Source organism: Artibeus jamaicensis, unplaced genomic scaffold (assembly GCF_021234435.1).
Source record: "Artibeus jamaicensis isolate MK-2021 breed Jamaican fruit bat unplaced genomic scaffold, CSHL_Jam_final contig_69, whole genome shotgun sequence".
Classification (NCBI taxonomy): Eukaryota; Metazoa; Chordata; class Mammalia; order Chiroptera; family Phyllostomidae; genus Artibeus; species Artibeus jamaicensis.
In genome coordinates, this window is record NW_026521927.1 from 347,090 (window position 1) to 364,666 (window position 17,577).

Consider the following 17,577-nt stretch of genomic DNA (forward strand, 5'->3'; position numbering starts at 1 on the left):
ATATTAGAATGCTAGCTAGATAGAGTAAAATAATATGTCACAAGAATTGCTAGATGACATCTGGAAGGCAAATAATGACAGTTTATTCATCTGTGTTTAGAAGACATTTTGTTAGAACCATCTCAATTTCCAAGGATACAGATTAAAATTCTTTTAATCTTATTGTTCAAGAGATACAGACAGCCCCATTAATTATGTCCTACAAAAGTATTGTAGCTTAGTGAAAGAGATAATGGGTCAATAAAAACAGCTCTGATAAAGCTAATAAGACTAAACAAGATAGTCTGTAGGAGCAAACATAACAAATAAGATCACATAAAGTGGAGATATTGCACTATCAGGCAAATATATTTTTGAGTAGAAAAAAATTTAGTCAATGCTTATTAATACTTAAAATATTACAAATATAATATTTAGGGGTTCAGCTTTCTGCAAAGAAGGTTAATGTCCTTTTTTTCTATAAATCTTAAGTATGTGTTAAGGAAAAAGCTGTTTTAGAATTTGTGAAAAGTTAAAACTTGGAGGAATCTATCTCTGATCCTCTTGGTTCTTATGCCATAAATCATTGGATTAACCATGGGTGGAACAAGGAGGTAGATGTTAGCCACAAAGATATGAATGTGAGGAGCCACATGGTGTCCAAACCTGTGAGTAAAGAAGGAGAAAAATGCTGGGATATAGGCCACTAAGATCACACACACATGGGATCCACAGGTGCCCAAGGTCTTGAGCCGAGCAGCCTTGGATGGAAGACGGAAGACAGTGTAAAGGATGGCAATGTAGGAACATAGGATTAGTATGAAATCTAAGCCTCCAGTAAGGAAGGCAGCAGTTAGACTGTATATTCTGTAGATCCTTGTCTCTGCACAAGCAAGCTTGATCAGAGCCATAAATTCACAGTACGTGTGAGGGATGATATTAGTTCTGCAGTAGGGAAGCCACCGAAGCATGAAGGGTTGAGGACTGAAAAGCAAAGCCCCACGGAAGACAACAGTCAGCCCCAAATTCTTGATGACCGTATGTGTCAGGATAATAGAATGTCTCAGAGGAATGCAGATGGCTACATAACGGTCAAAGGCCATGGCCAAGATAAACCCTGAGGCCATGCTGGAAAGTGAATGAATGAGAAATACTTGTACAAGGCAAAGTTCAAAATAGATCTTCCTATCATGGAACCAAAAAATGCTGAGGATTTTGGGCATAGCAGTAGTGGAGATTATCAAGTCAGCCACAGAGAGCATACAGAAGAAGAAGTACATGGGCTTGTATAGGTTGGAATCTGTCCTAATAATAAATAGAATAGATAAATTTCCCAGGACAGCACTTAGGTAAACAAGGAAGAAGGGAATTGATAGCCAAGTGTGGATGGCTTCCATGCCAGGAATACCAAGGAGAAGAAAGGTACTGGGATGTAAATTGGTATTATTTGTTAATGACATGATAAAAACTTCTGGCTGCATTCAGTTGTGGGATGATAAAAATTCTTTCATATCCCTTTGTCCATTTAGTTAATTATACCTTTATTTATTAACTTACATGAAATGGTTGGTAATATTCTATACCTTAAGGAAAAAAAGATAAATAGGGCCCCATACCTCACTTTAGAAATGAACATTTCTAGTAAGAGAGAAACTGGTGCAAACCAATGATTAAATTTCCATGTGATTAATATAGTAAAGTTATACGAATAAGTAGTTTTATGACCCATTAGACAGGATTATTTATTCCACTTGTATGAGTCAGAGGATTCATAGGTAAGATGCATTCTGAACCTTAAAAATAGAGAGAAAATTGCAAGTTAAATAAGGGTAGAAGAAAACTCTAACCTTAACTTTATCAGCATGATTTAAAATTCCTTTGTCCAGAACTATTTATGAAATACATTGAAATGGCAATGACATTGTAGAAAGAAGAGAATGGAAGATTGTTTTCTAAGTTTCACTTGACTGCCCACTACAACACACCAACTGGCATGTACTGATAAATAATTTTAATTGCACATATTCTAGACTCTTTTTCTAAGAAATAAGAGCTGTAAGAGCGACAGCAAAAGGTTCTAAACCTGGACACGCTTTGCATCTGTCTCCTTAGACTAAGCAGAAATTATGTCACCCTCATCTTGCTGTTAACTATTTTTAAACCAGGTAATAATCATCCTCTTTTAGTTAATATCCCATTCCTTCTCCAAACATATTTTCTTCTCTCCAGCCTTCCATCCAACAAATTTAGACTCCAAGTTTGGGGGTTGCCAAATTTACCAATATATAACTAAGCTGTGCCATGCTCACTGGTCCCACTGTTAACCCTGAGAACAGTTTACAACCAGAGGTATAAAAACAATGATAGTGGAACATTGTACCCTTGGAGATGTATAAAACAAAACAAGAAATAAATAGATGAAAATGTAGAAAGACTTCAAAAATAAAAACAACAGCAGATTCTATCACTATTATTATTTTTTTCACTTACAGTTAACATTCAATGTTATAGTTGTTTCATGTGTACAGCACAGTGGTTAGACATTTATATAATTTACAAAGCGATCCCTCATAAGTCTACTTCCTACTGGCATTTTATATAGCTATTACAATATTATTAATTCTATTACCTATGCTTATTTTAATGTGACCAAAGTGGTGATTGCACAGAAAAGCCCGTCTCTGTTAGGGAATATACAGAAGGCACATATCTTCTCAGAAGGTGTTTCTCAATGCCCACTCAGGTCAGAGAATTTAAAAGAATTAATAGTCATAAAGCCTAGATGATGGCACTGGAGAAAAAACATATCACCCAATTTTGGAGTTCACGACCACCGAGCACAGGAAAAAACTTCTCATTTGAAAATAAATGAAAGACAAAAAATCTAAAATTATCTGGTAATGAAATAGGAACTTGATTTGGCATATATATAGATAGATAGAGTGGCACAAGAGTAGCTTTACAGTTGTGAGGACGTGAGAAACTGAGTTTACTTTTGTATTATTATTGATTAATTATTGAATTATTTGGTATATGAGCAACTGTCAACCTACTTTAGCTGCACCCTGTATAGTTCAAGATTTATTTTGAATATCTTTACTTCAGCTAATAAAATAGAAGTTTAGAAACTAGATATTAATATGTAAAGGGTAAATGAAGCGCACCCATGATTGTGCAATTAAATTTGCTTTTAGAACAACTCTTCAATTTAAATCAAGTTCAAAGCAATATTATAGAATATGAGAACATATGGCATGTATATGGCATAATTCCAATCCTGAACTTTGTGGTAACTTTATTGGATGCATTGCTTTTATTATATGGGTGATAAAAATAAAATAAAGGAACTTTGAATTAAGGATTCTAAAATAACAGCAACAATAATTCCTTAAAAAATAGGAGAAAGAAAATGATGAAGAAAACAGAAAAAAGTAGTATTGAGTAGAACAGTAAAAAGACTGTTTCATTTAAAAAAGGACCAAGCCTGATGAAATTTTACTAGTTTTAAGAAAAACAATGAAGAAAAATTATGGAATTTTAGAAATGCAAAACAGCAAACAGTATATTTACTGTAAAGTTTCACATACATTTCATATTATGGGATTACTTGGCCTCTACAGGAAGCCCATTAACTCCTCTGCCAGGAGGATATTCTGTTTTCTAAAGACTTTCCACATTAATAAAACCCTAGACTCACCATTTTGGGGTCTTCACTTTCTTCTCAAGAATTAGTAACTAAGGCCTGAATTAGAAATTCTGATGTCCTTAGATTTTTGCCATAGGTTGTAATAAAATGCAGGACTCAAACAGCCTGAATCCTATTTGGGACACCCTCATTTAGTCTATTTCTTCAGAAGCCACATGGACAGGATACTTGATTGGAATTTCTTCCTCTTTGTCCCATTGCCATTACAGGCACAGATTTTTCTTCAGTCGATCACAAAGCTCCAGCTTTTCTCTTCAGCAACAATAATAGATACTTCAGAAATAATGTGAGCAGATAGCATCACTGAGCATGTAGAATTGAAAAAGAGAGTGAACTCACACAATTCCTCTCCTCCCAGGTGCTTCTTTGTGTCTCACAGCCTAGAATTCCTTCCTCTCAGCTCCTTGATAAATAGGTTAAGTAACCTGGCCTATGTTCACGTCCGTTGTACATGTAATAACCACTAATGTGCGCACACTTTGCCCTAGGGCATGACTAAATGGGGTAGGGGGCAAGGGGCTGTTACTTTTTGTATCTCCTCTTTTCACTGGCATTAGTTATCATAGAAAACCTCAACTCTATGACATGATTTTCCTAGAAACATGATCAGATGGGAAGACTGTGAAGCTACTGGGGAAAACAAAAATCCTAAAGCAAATTAAAATCTGGTGGTTCAAGAAATATCACAATTGATTCATACCCTGAATTGAAAGAAATAAGTAAAGTAATGTAATAAAAATGACTTTATGATTATTTCATAACACTAATAATCTTCCCCCCATCATTTCCTCACCCTCTAGTATCCTAGAGCTCTCATTTTGAACTTCCAATGTCTTTTTGTATTCTGACCCCTTTGGCCTTAGTGAGGTACCCAGGGTCTCCTGCTCTGTAACATTGGTGTGAAGGGAGATGCTGCAGTGATGGCATTATTTTTTACCTTACCTGTCTTGCATCACCAGAAGCTCCTGGCCTGTTTCTTATTGTAGTTCAGTGCTTTTTCAGATAACCTCCACTATATAAATAGTTCTAGAACAACAGCCTCTCAGGAACCAAGAAAAAAAGTGGCTCAGGTGTGTATGGAGCCCTGTGAAGTTTTTTCCTGGGGGAGCCCAATATCTGCCAGAGCAGAGACTCTTGAGCAGAAGGTAGTACCAAGTCTTCAGAATTATTCTCCAACATTTTTATTAAAGATCAAAAAAGTAGGGGAAAAACATAATTTCTTCTCAGGAATCTGTGTCACTATACAATAAAGAATTCCTTTCACTGGGGACATACTTAGTTTGTAGATACGCTACTTACATGAAATGCTTTCAAATTTATAACCACATTGACTTCACATAATGATTTTTTTAAAGGTTTTATTTATGTATTTATTTATTTTTAGAGAGAGGGGGAGGGAAGGAGAAAGGGAGAGAAATGTCACTGTGTGGTTACCTCCTACATGGTTCCCACCAGGGGCCTGGCCCACAAGTCAGGCATGTGACCCTAGTGGGAATTGAACAGGCGACCCTTCAATTTGCAGGCCTGCGCTCAATCCACAAGTATACATAATTCCTGATTTCCTATGAGAAAATATAATGCGACAGAGACCTTTTCTTTAATGCTATAGTTTTCATAATTATAATTTAATGGTTTTTAAATATATCACTTATTTTATGTCCTATAATTCTCTTAATCATTCTTCAGTTTTTGGATATGTGTGTTATTTTCAGTGCTCCAGAGATTAGGAAAAATACGAAGATTAACTCTTTATGAAAATGTGATAGGAACATAATAGAATTAGAGAAAAAATCTCACAAAACTATTCACATTTATTGCTCCGAATATCATCCTACAAAAAGTCTTTATGATCTCATATTATACCACCATGCAAATGAAATTTTTTTCACAAGCCTCCATTTACTCATTAAATCAACTTTTTTCTATTCATTAGGTAATAGGTAATATTCTTAGAAATGTCACAAAGTGTACAAGTTCTGTGACTGGGATATTTGTTGTAGTTGGAGAAATCAATAATAAGCACATTTAAAAAATAATATTTTAGTGATGGGGACCTTGGCCTTGGGAGTCTGTGTGTTGTGGCTGTGATGAACAAATTCACACAGACTACAGAAGTCCTGTGAGAAAGAGGGATGGCATGGCCACTCTCTGAGTGAGAGAGGGCCCCGACCCCTGCCTGGACAGACTTTTATTGCTTTTCCGGGTACTTTACATAGAGGATGGGCCTCATTATTATGCACAGGTTTTGTGTATGTGACTACCTTGTACAGATAACAGGGGAAAGAATGTTGCTAATTACTTCGAAGAGAAGGATGTTGCAGATCAAGGGGGAAAATGGTCAAACTGGTTATACTGCATACTTGGAAGGTTTAGCGCAGACTTTAGGAAGTTAAAGATAAGCAGTAAACAGTTTCTGCCTCAATTTAGGGTGAGGGAGTTTTAGCAAAAGCAAGCCTGATGGCAGCCTGGATACAGTGCAGGCCTGATTCCCCATGGGAAAACCTATTCGTAAGAGTGGGTCCTATGTGCTGACCTCTCTTCCTGTCAGCTTTCCGAATTAGGGGCTGGGCTACATTCCCCATGCCACGTGGAATGGTTCCCTATATTTTAGGATATACAAAAGTTCTTTGTTGGAAACTAAGAGGTTGATGTGATAGAGACTGACAAAAGGTAAGAAGAACTTAGAAAAAAGGTCAGGAAGACCTCTGTGAGGAGATAATATGTGAATTGAGACCTGAAAGAAAAAAAAACTAAACCAGCCATTTGAAGAAATGAGAAAGAGTCTTACAAGGAAAAAAATGATGACAGAACATGATGAAAGGGGCATCTTCTATTCTGGGAGAATATTCTTCCTAAATATTGAAGAGAAGAAAAGCAGAAAATATGTGGAGCAAAGTAAGCAAAGAAAGAGTGGCCCTTGAGAGGGTCAAAGAAAGGCACAGCCCAGGTCATTTAAGACCTTACAAATCAATGAAAAAAGCTATAGCTTTATAGCTTCCAAAATTTGTATTGTTCTTAATAATAAGTAATATGTTTTCACATATCTTATTCTAGCTACTGTAAAAACTGTGCCTCACACAGCTTGTTACCTGTCAGAATAAGCACTAAGCACTGTGCTTGGTGTAAGAGGCACTTATCTATTAATTTTTAATTTTTTGGTATTTTTTCATTACCATTTATCCCTCCTACACCCTCTTCCACCTACAACCCTGCCCTGCAATCACCACACTGTTGTCCATGTCCATGAGTTCTTTCTCTATTTCTCCACTTTTGAAGGTATTAATGGTAAAGAAATCAGTGAACAATAATGAAATGAATCATTAAGTAAAGAATGACTAGTTGAGTATATATATATATTTAATCTTGGGAGAAAATATTTTACTTGTCATGAGCCCATATTTCATATAACAAAAGAGACTTTACTGGCTTAAAAGTTCAAACTTTAGGCATATGAAGTACATCTAGGATTTCCAAAAGCCAATTTCTTATCTCTGGGTGTAATTCAAGTATGTCTGTTCTCACATCTATTTATCCTATGTTTTTATTCTACTTCTAATTACCCATCTCTTTTAGCACATTCACATTGATGAAAAAAGCATCAGCTAAAAATAAATAAAATTTTGTGCATCTCTTCATGTGTCTCCGGATGTTCTGTATGTCTTCCTAGGAGAAGTGTCTGTTCAAGTCCTTTTCCGATTTTTAATTGGGTTAGTTGTCTTCTTAGAGTGGAGTCGTGTAAGTTCTTTGTATATTTTGGGATTAAACCTTTGTCTGAGGTATCATTGGCAAGTATGTTTTCCCATACAGTTGGTTGTGGAATTCTATGCAGCAGAGAGAAAGAAGGAGCTACTGTGCTTTGTAACAACATGGATGGAACTGGAAAGCATTATGCTGAGTGAAATAGGCCAGGTGTTGAAAGACAAATACCATATGATCTCACCTTTAACAGGAAGCTAAACAACAAAACAAACAAGCAAGCAGAAAAAAAAGACACTGGAATAGAGAACAAGGGGACAGTGACCAGAGGGGAGAGGGAAGGGAATTTAAGGGGAAAAAGGGGGAGGGATTTGGAGGAACAAATAGGAAGGACACAGGGATGAGAACTAAGGGGGGTGGAAATGGGAGGGAGGTGGGGAGCACAGGGCGGGGAGGGATGGGATGGGAGAAATAGACAAAAAACTGTATTTGAAAAATAACTAAATAAAATTTAAAAAATAATAAAAAATTAAAACCAACAAAATTTACAATAAAAATAATAAAACTTTGTGAATATTAAAGTAGATAACATTTATTCAATAAATAAGTAATATAAAATTGATAGGAAAAATAACTTTTGGAGGACAATATGACCATTACCATCAGCTGTATATTGTACAAGTAACATTTAACTACTTATAAACATCTTTAAGTAGGACCTTCAAATACAAAGTATATATTTTAATGAATGGATGTTGAATACACCATTGCTAGTGCTTTTATTACAAAAAAATGAGAGTTTTATCAATTTTCTTGCTAACAAAAATATATTGAAGCTATTGCACCCTAGATTTTACATTTCACATACCAGTACAAGTATTTAAATGGCTACCTATGTAAATAACCCAACTTTTGAGTTTATAATTTTTACTATATTAGCTCCTAATATTTATTATTAGAATTATGTTAAATATATAAAATATATTTTACCAGAACAATTTAAAAATAATATTCTCAATATTAAGATCATTCTTTCCAGCAAACTATAGTTGATGAGGAGTTAGTGATTAAATCTAGGAATGAATGAACAAATGAATGAATGAATAAATGATTGGCAAGGTCATATTATGAACTGAGAACAGAGGCATCATTTTATTTTTGGATCTTTATTGAAGGCTAGAGTCTAGTCTTCTGGCAAGCAGGTAGTGCTCCTAAAACAAGAAGCCCTCTTGTTCCTGCCTAGAATTAAAATATGATTGACACATCTGTCTCATTTGAATATGGGTTTATAAATTAAGAGATGTTTTTACTCATGTTGCCTTGTTTGATAAAGTTGTGCTTGGTTTCTTTCTTTGTTTCTTTTTTTTACCTTCTGAATGCATTCTCTGCCTTCCTGGGGAATTTGTAAGATATATGGAAACTTAAATAATAACTCATTTTCGTATTTCAATCCCCTATCATTAAGCAAAATATAATGCAATTGTTTTAATAATTTCAGCTACTGTCTTTTGGATTATGTATTGATCATCTTTATGCTGCAGAAGACCTTTTGTGGCAAAACATGATGGCAATAAAAAAAAGGTAACAGAGATGGTCACTATCCCCTTCACCATCTAAGTGTTTGTTATTTTCTTTTATACAAAGCATTGCTGCAGAATACTTCCATATCCCATTTTTCATTCTGTCATTCAATCTAATAACTGAAACAAGAAAATTCTTTAAAAAGTACCACACAGATGACAGCCTTATTACACAAAGAATCTAGAAACAGCAATATGCATTTATAACAACAATATAAGTATTTTCAAGGCATTCAATCCAATTAATTCAGCCACTAGATTATGTATATATTTATATCATATTTACATCTGATGGCAGGAAAGTAATTTAGTTCTATTATTAATCAAAAGGAGTAAAGGGATTACATTGCAGGAATTATGCAGATAGGTTTATAGGTGATAAAGTATATGCCAGGTGCTATGAAATGCAATTAGCAATAATGTTTGGTGTAGGAAGAGCTAAATCAGTAAAACTGAATGTGCTTATGTAAAAGAGCCAAATGAATCCAGTGAACATAATCTGGAACATTTGCCACGACTTCTTCTCTTGAGAGTTTCTCAAAATTTCATCCTCATTTAATCAGTATATTAAGGGACACAGCAGATTGATCTAGGTTTAGCAACCTGACCCAATATGAGCTAAATATGTATTTCTTGTCCCAAAATCATTGCAGCTGGGGCAGAGTCATACCACCAGATCCATTCCGGAAGTCCATGCCTTCCTGCTGTTGAGGCCCCACAGCAGTTTGGCTTTAGTCCTTTCTGAGTTATAGACACTCACATTATCCCTGGATGTCATAACATAATGTAGAACCTGATTTTTTGTTTGCTTAATGTAACCAAAGTAAATTTGTATTGTGTGCAACAAAAAGAATCTTTATTACACTAAGATATTAAAGGAGATATTTTCTGGAACTTAGAAAATAATTACTAAGAAGAAATAAAAATATGTACTTTAACTATATGTTATATATAATATATAAGAACAAGTCAGGAAGTTTATTATGAAAAATCATGAGCATTTATTATCTATTAGTTAAAGCTTTTATCTAGTCAAAAGTATTTATTAATTTTTTGTATATTCTGGATACTCTGGTTGTAATGATGAGTTTGGGATCAGATCCAATCCCTGAACTTTTCAAATTGACATTTGTCCTGCATCAAATTGACAGAGGAGGGATTATGTATTATTAAAATAGATACTTAAATCCCCTATGATGTTACAGTGACACTTCACTGTTATAGTATTTCCATATGCTGAGATATTTCTTCATGGAACTTAGGCAATTCCTTTAGTTTCCTGTTTACTAGTGCAAGGAAGGTAGCATGTGGAAATACAAATGTTTGAAGCTCTATTCAGAGGTTGGGTATTCTGGAGAATGGTCTGTCCAAATGAATTCAGGTGACATTTAAGCCTGGTCCTCAACCCTGGACTCTCCTGTTCCTTGTTGCTTTGTAACCGCTGGATCATTTTGAATAATTACAGAGTCCTAGTAGTTTCATCCTTATCTGTTTTGTCTTTATCCCATAAACAATGGGGTTCATGGTAGGTGGCACCAGTAAGTAGAGGTTTGCCAAGAGAATGAGGGTGTGCCTGGGCACATGGTTTCCAAAGCGATGGGTAAAAAAGGAAAAGAAAGCCAAAGTGTAGAATATCAAGATGACACATATATGAGCCCCACATGTTCCAAAGGCCTTTGTTCGGGCCTCCCTAGATGGTAGTCTAAAGACTGTCCTCAAGATTACCCAGTAGGACAGGGATATGAGGACAAAATCCAGCCCTGTAGTGAGGAGAGCTGCAGTGAGCCCATAAATACTGTTAAGGGCAAAGCTATTGCAGGCCAGCTTGGCAATGCCCATGTTATCACAGTAGGTATGGTGGATGATGTTGCTCCGGCAAAAGTGCAGACGGAGAATGAGGAGGACACCAGGGGTGACTACAGCCACACTTCGAACCGTCAGAGCCAGGGCCACCTTGCTAATGAGGGAGCCTGTAAATAAGGTTGCATAATGGAGTGGTGCGCAGATAGCCACATAACGATCAAAAGCCATGGCCAGTAGAACAGCAGACTCAGAGAGGAACAGAGCATGAACAAAAAACATCTGTGTGAGACACTCATGAAACGTTGATGGGGAAGGGCCCTGCCAGAAGATAACTAGCATTTTGGGCACTGTGACAGTACAAAGAAGAACATCATTGAGTGCCAGCATGGCCAGGAAGAAATACATGGGTTCATGGAGGCTCCTGTCCCAGGCCACCACTGCCATAACTAGACCATTGCCTGTCACAGCCAAAAGGTACATGAAGCTGAAAGGAATGGAGATCCAGATTTGGAAGTCTTCTAATCCTGGGACTCCCGTTAGTAGAAAGGCAATGAGGGGAGTGGAGGTATTGTTGGATGTTGTTACAGAGAGGTAGCCAAAGTCTGTTACATGGAAAACAGAGAGAAAAGAATATAAGTAACAGCAGAAAATGAGTATTTCCTCATCCTACTCAAGACCTAACCATTAATTCTGGCATGATGAAATAGAAGGAGAATAAAATGATTTGAGAAAAATTACTAAATATCAAAATGAGTATGGGCAAACCATTTTTCTTTTTGGAGACATCTTGTTCTCCTTGAAAAAAAAGTTAGAAAAATTAAGAGTTAAATCTTTTATTTTTGTAAAGCTGGTAGCTGTGTCCACATAATTTATGTATATGAGTTTCAAACTTTTAACAGTAATATGTATATACAAGCAGTTGTTGCCTTTCTAACTTGATAATAAACTCGCAAATTCCAAATGTAACTTTTTCTCTTTTCATAAAGCTGGATAGAGTTAATATTGCATTCTTTGATGGACATATTAAAGAATTGGGAGGAAACAGGCTGGTTGGGGGACTGATATATAACTGGAGCCAGTACGAAGGCTCCAGTCCATGTTTCCCTTCCTAAGGGTGTAAAATATGTTTGTGTGCCCTAATTTGTGTACAGTAAAGAAAGAGTTTTATTCACCTGTCTCTCATTTGAACTCTTGAAGATAATGGTTGAATTAATGTATAATTTAAACTGTTGTGCAAAGGTTATATTATTCATACCTTAATAAGCATTGACTCTCAAAGATCATGAAATGGAATCAAACAAGACAAAAATTCAGAGTATGGAACAAATTCATTCAGAACAAGAAAGTCAGTGAAAAACAAGGCTCATAAGTATTCAACAGTTATCACTGAAGAGCCTTCCACAGAATACAGTGACTATAATTTTTATATTAATCAACAAAAGTATAAAATCAACTTTTAGCAACATTTTATTTTTATTTAATCTTTATTGTATTTTTTATTACCATTTAGTCTTCTTACACTCCTCTCCCTACATTTAAAAAAATAACAGTAGTTCTCTACTTTTACTGTGTTAAAAATTATAAAATAAAAGGAGCTTTTCTTTAAAAAATGCCTGAAATATAAAATTAATTTTTACCAGGGTTATAAAACACTAATTTAATTAGTCAAGTTTATAATCAAATGCTGTACTTTTGGCAAAGACATAATGTATATTTATGAAGACTTTTTGACTACAAATCTTAGGAAGTTTCAAAGTTATATTATATAGTAAATGTGTTCATCTAAATGGGGGTTCCAAAATCTAGAATCTGCATAGCTCTAATTCTCATGTAGAATTACTACACCATCAAGTAGATGGAAAACTACACTGCATTCAAGATCTCTAACTATCATCCCTTAAATTAATTGAAATCCTTTTCAAATATCCCAGACCTTAGTGAGAAAGTAGGACTGATTATCATATTATCAACACAAATTTTATTCTATTCCCTCTCACGCTCTCCTATCTCCCTCTCTCTTTCCCCCCTCTTTCTCTCTCTCTCTCTTTCTCTATCTTTGACAATTCATATAAAGGAAAACAAAACCAAAAAATTCTCATCCAAAGACAAACATGCAGAAGACATGACATGTACTTCAAAGAAACTCCAAGAGAAAAATTCCTTGAATGGTTATTTTGTTAACAAAATGGAGGTGTAACCAGCCTTGTAAGATTGAGCTTTTGCTTCATTTTCAATGCCGGTCTTCTCTGTGTAACCACCACACAGAAACTATCAGCATATTTAAATAGGATATATATCACACATCAGCACAAGAATGGACAATATAGCAGTAATGATTTAAATAATAATTACAAATATTTACCAAGGTTTGCAAGGCTAAACAATTTCCTAAAACCTGTTCTAACCACTTGACATGGATTATCCTTGTCAAGTGGTAACATATATGTGATGGTCACCACTACTATATGAAGTAGCCATTGTTAGTGTCCCAGTTTTACACAGAAGGGAACTCAGTCAGAGGGACTTTCCCTAGGTCACATCACTAGTAAAGTCCATAAAGCTTGTTCTAAAATCCAGAGCCCCTAATTGCAGAACCCATAGTTTTAACTACTGAACTATTCTAATTTACCTTTTAGATGCATGGTTTTTCTAAATCCTCGGAAACATAAATAAGCAGATATTGAGTTTCCTCCTAGTGATATTTTTAGGTCTTAAGTCTTAGGTCTTATGAGCTAGATAATCATGTCTAGCTTATAAGAATTCAGAAAAGATATGTAGATGCATATATATTTACACACACATATATATACATATATATAGTCATCTGTATTGTACATCAATATTTATAAAAACAACTCAAGGAATACCTCTGGGCCAAGAAGTCTTTTGGGTATTTTACATGCTGAATAATTGCTTTAGCATCTGAGACCTGCAGTCAGTATTTGGATTAACTGACTAGACCTAACTGTTAAAATTACAATTCATGTATATGGACACACTACCTTGATTAGGAGAAGAGTATATAAGCTATGGTTATAAATCCTGCTTTTTGGTGGAGATTATACATGATAAGATTAAGGAAAATACAAACACATTATTAATTAAAAGAAATTTGCAGATATATATTTACTTGAGGAGAAAACAAAAATTGACTCACTAAATGAATAGCCAGAGAAGTGAGGCAAGTTTATTGCCAAGGTTAGATAATATCATGAAAGTAAGAAGATTCCTTTAGCGGAAAGAGATAATTATGATGTTATCCAGTATTTGGAAATGTATATTAATGCTAGCTGTCTTCATATATAATTTTATTATAACAATTAATTATATTTTTATTCTTGAACTCTGAAATTTCATGCCCTCTTAGTTCAGAGTGATCTAGCAAATCACCTATTTTAATTTACCAATCTGCATTTATCATGAAATTCTGCTGTTGACACCCATGACCTTCATCACCAGTGTTGAGAAATTTTTCAGAGGATCTGCCTGCACTCAAGGTGAAGTAGGATGGCAATAGATTGTTTAGAAACACAAGTGAGATAGTGTCTACTGAGTCAAAGCTACCATAAGTGGTTTCCCAGAATACATAGAAATAATGTGGCTATTTTCTTCTATCACTTTATGAGGCCTAAACAAATTTTACTTTTGTACTATTATTCATAGTATTTTTTTTCTAAACTAGGATTTTAATCTATATGACCAATGAGAAATTTTATGCAATTAGTGTCTTGGTTCTGTGGATAGTATCTTATTAACTATACAGATATTTTTATTACACTACTAATTCTAGAACATATGAACAAGAGTTTTGCTTTTTAAAAATATGTTAACCTAATTTTTTTTACTATATCTGTGTTTTATGGTTGAGAGGAGGGTGGTTTGACTTCATAAGAAAGAAAAAAAGAGAGAAAGAAAGAAAAAAGAAAAGGAAAGGAAACAAAAGAAAAAAAGAAGGCCAGACTTAGCTGGTGTGGCTCAGTTGGTTGCAGTGTTGTCCCATAAATCAGCCAAAAGGTCATGGGGTTCCATTTCTGGTCAGGAAATCACATCTCTCTCTCACCCTCTCTCTCTCCCCCTCTCTCTCCCACCCACTCCTGCCCTTTCTCTAAAATCAATAAGAATGTCCTCAGGTGAGGATTTTAAAAAAACCATAAAGTTGTGTACAGTAATGCTGAGTAAGATTGATATTGCCCTGATTATATTACATCAATTTAGGAACACTACATTATGAAGGGGCACACATGTCAAATAAAAGTAATTACCTTCTAGAGGTGGGCCCCTTGTAGTGCAACCTTCCCAGGCTAGGTGAGCATTGTAGGAACCCATCTATATCAGTGTACCAACTGGCGTTGTTAGAGGCTGAATTCAGCTTCAGTTTTTTTTAAGACTCTTTCAATGTCATTGCCCATTTCATGATGGGTAAGTTAAGAGTGTACCTGCCCACCACTGTGCTGTTAGCAGTTTTTGACCAAAAATGTCATGACCAGTGTGCCTCACTCTCCTTATTCACCAAATCTAGCCCTGAGAGACTGTTTTGGGTTTTTTGTTTGTTTTGTTTTTCCTGGATGAAAAAAGTCCTCAAAGGGAAACATTTTGCCAATGTGAAGAGGTGAAACAAAGGACAGCAGAAGCACTAAAAGGCATCAAATTGACAAGTTCGAAACTGTTTTGAGCAATGGTAAAAACGTCTTGGTAAGTATATTGCATCATATGGAGAGTACTTTGAAAGTGACTGAAGTTTAAGCATGTAAGAATAAATGCACAATTTTTTAAAAATAAATTCCAGGTTGTTTGAGTCTACCTTAATCCTTCAAAAATTTAAATACTATGTAGATGGACTGAAAATGCAAATACATGAACTGATATAGTTAATAATATGGTGACAGTGTTGGTGATGATTATGATAATCATAGTGACAATACTGATTATGTTAAGTAGGCCAACAAAATTCTTGACGAGAATTTAATTTTTGTTTCCTTCTTTCTGTATCTTTATATTATAACATAAGGCAGGAACATATGTGTTACTACAGATGGAAAATGCTGACTATTGCACTCAAGAAAGGAAGGAGGAAAACTTAGAGAATGAATAGTAATTGTTGCAATGACTGACTGGATACAATCAGGAAATGCCCAAAGAACAAAGTTCCCTAAAAATGTACAGCAACTTTATATATTATTAAATAAATAAGTAATTGGAGTGGGCATTAGTCCCTGCATTAAGAAAATAATTGATATTAGCTGCAATACTTAGAAGCATTAAAAGTGAAGTGGTCAAGGGAGATACTGTCTTGGAAGAAATTTCAAATATAAAATGGGTCACTATAAAAAATTTAGTCAAATAAACCTGCATTGTTAAAATGCCTTACATATCATTTGATTAGAAAAGTAAAATAATCATCCTCACATTACTTCCTGACTTACAGTCTTCACTAATTGATATACTTTGCAAAATTGTATCAATTGCCTAATAGTTACAAAATTTAAAAGTTTCCCCCTGAGTACAAGACAGCACTGTTAGTATATCTATGAATTAGAGAAGATACAGACTAGCTAATATTTTTATTGGACTAATTACTACTTTTAAAAATGACTTTTCTGTTTGAGGGTCTTGGACTATTCAGGCTAACATGAAAGTTGTGTGTTCTGGAAATCTAGATAACTATCTCTGCAGAGGGAAGCATGCCATCCATACTTCACTGTTTTGGGGTACATCTGAACATGGACCCCTCTGATGTTGTCCAATCCAGTTCAGCATATCAGTACAGGTAGGAGCTCATTGGGAGAAAGATGACAATTCTCAGGGGAGACTTTTACTTTTTGTTCTGTGACTATTAGGAAATGGTTATTTGGCAGGAATATTTATCTTTGGGATGTATGTAAATATAGCGATGCAACAATAATAAACACCAACAAAAGAAAATACAAATAAAATTTAATCAAGTACCTGTTATACAAATAGAAACAGAGATGGAGAAGGAAGGAGGAGAGAGAGAGATGGACAGAAAGAGAAAATATTGGGAAGAGAGGGAGGGAGAATAAAAAGGAAGGAAGGAAGGAAAGAAGAAAGGAAGGAAGGAAGGAAGGAAGGAAGGAAGGAAGGAAGGAAGGAAGGAAGGAAGGAAGGAAGGAAGGAAGGAAGGAAGGAAGGAAGGAAGGAAGGAAGGAAGGAAGGAAGGGGTTCACTTGACAAGAACCATGAGAAGGGATTTATGTGCTTGGATGAACTACTTATGGTCAGCCAAGGCCCAGATTTTATTAATAATAAGAGCCTAGTGGCTATTGTTGACAGGAACTTCTCACGCACTCACACCTGGTCTAGGCCAGGGAACCCTGTAAAAATGAATATCAAGGAATTGATAGAAGCCGAGGAAGAAGGCATGGATATTTGAAGGTAATTTTCAAAGTATGATAAATATTTATTCACAGTTTTGTTTAAACTATTGTCATTGAGAATGATCAAATATAACACAGCCACTCAGGATACAGCAAAGGTAAAAGCAAGTGTAGAATTCCTGGGCCCCTCAAGTCTTTGGGAGAAGCCACAGCACAAGATAATTTCACAGGGAACTCCTGAGTATTATGTCTCAGAGGTTACAGAAGCAAGGCAATGTCCGGCAATTTTAGGAAAATCAGATCATTAACTTCATTGACTTTTAGTCTCTCTGAGCAACTGTCACCACACAAAGCAAGTGATAGTGACACCTCAGGCTGCTGCTGCTCTGCTGCTCTTGAGTCAGCCTCAGGAATGCTGTCTTCCTTACCAGTCCTTGTTGTACAGGGAGACAGGAGGTTCAGATTTATGAAGAGTGAA

At 35.3% G+C, this 17,577-nt stretch overlaps 2 protein-coding genes across 2 annotated transcripts; both read right to left on the bottom strand.

Moving 5' to 3' along the window:
- Positions 1 to 494: 494 nt before the first annotated feature.
- LOC119055748 (olfactory receptor 52D1-like) lies at positions 495 to 1,439 on the bottom strand. The gene has a single exon (XM_037154020.2). It carries the CDS (start codon positions 1,437 to 1,439, stop codon positions 495 to 497), a length of 945 nt encoding a protein of 314 aa, XP_037009915.2.
- Positions 1,440 to 10,407: 8,968 nt separating this feature from the next.
- LOC119055747 (olfactory receptor 52Z1P) lies at positions 10,408 to 13,406 on the bottom strand. The gene is made up of 2 exons (XM_037154019.2): positions 13,394 to 13,406; positions 10,408 to 11,366 (listed from the first exon to the last, which is right to left on the bottom strand). Exons 1-2 carry the CDS (start codon positions 13,404 to 13,406, stop codon positions 10,408 to 10,410), a joined length of 972 nt encoding a protein of 323 aa, XP_037009914.2.
- Positions 13,407 to 17,577: the final 4,171 nt, after the last annotated feature.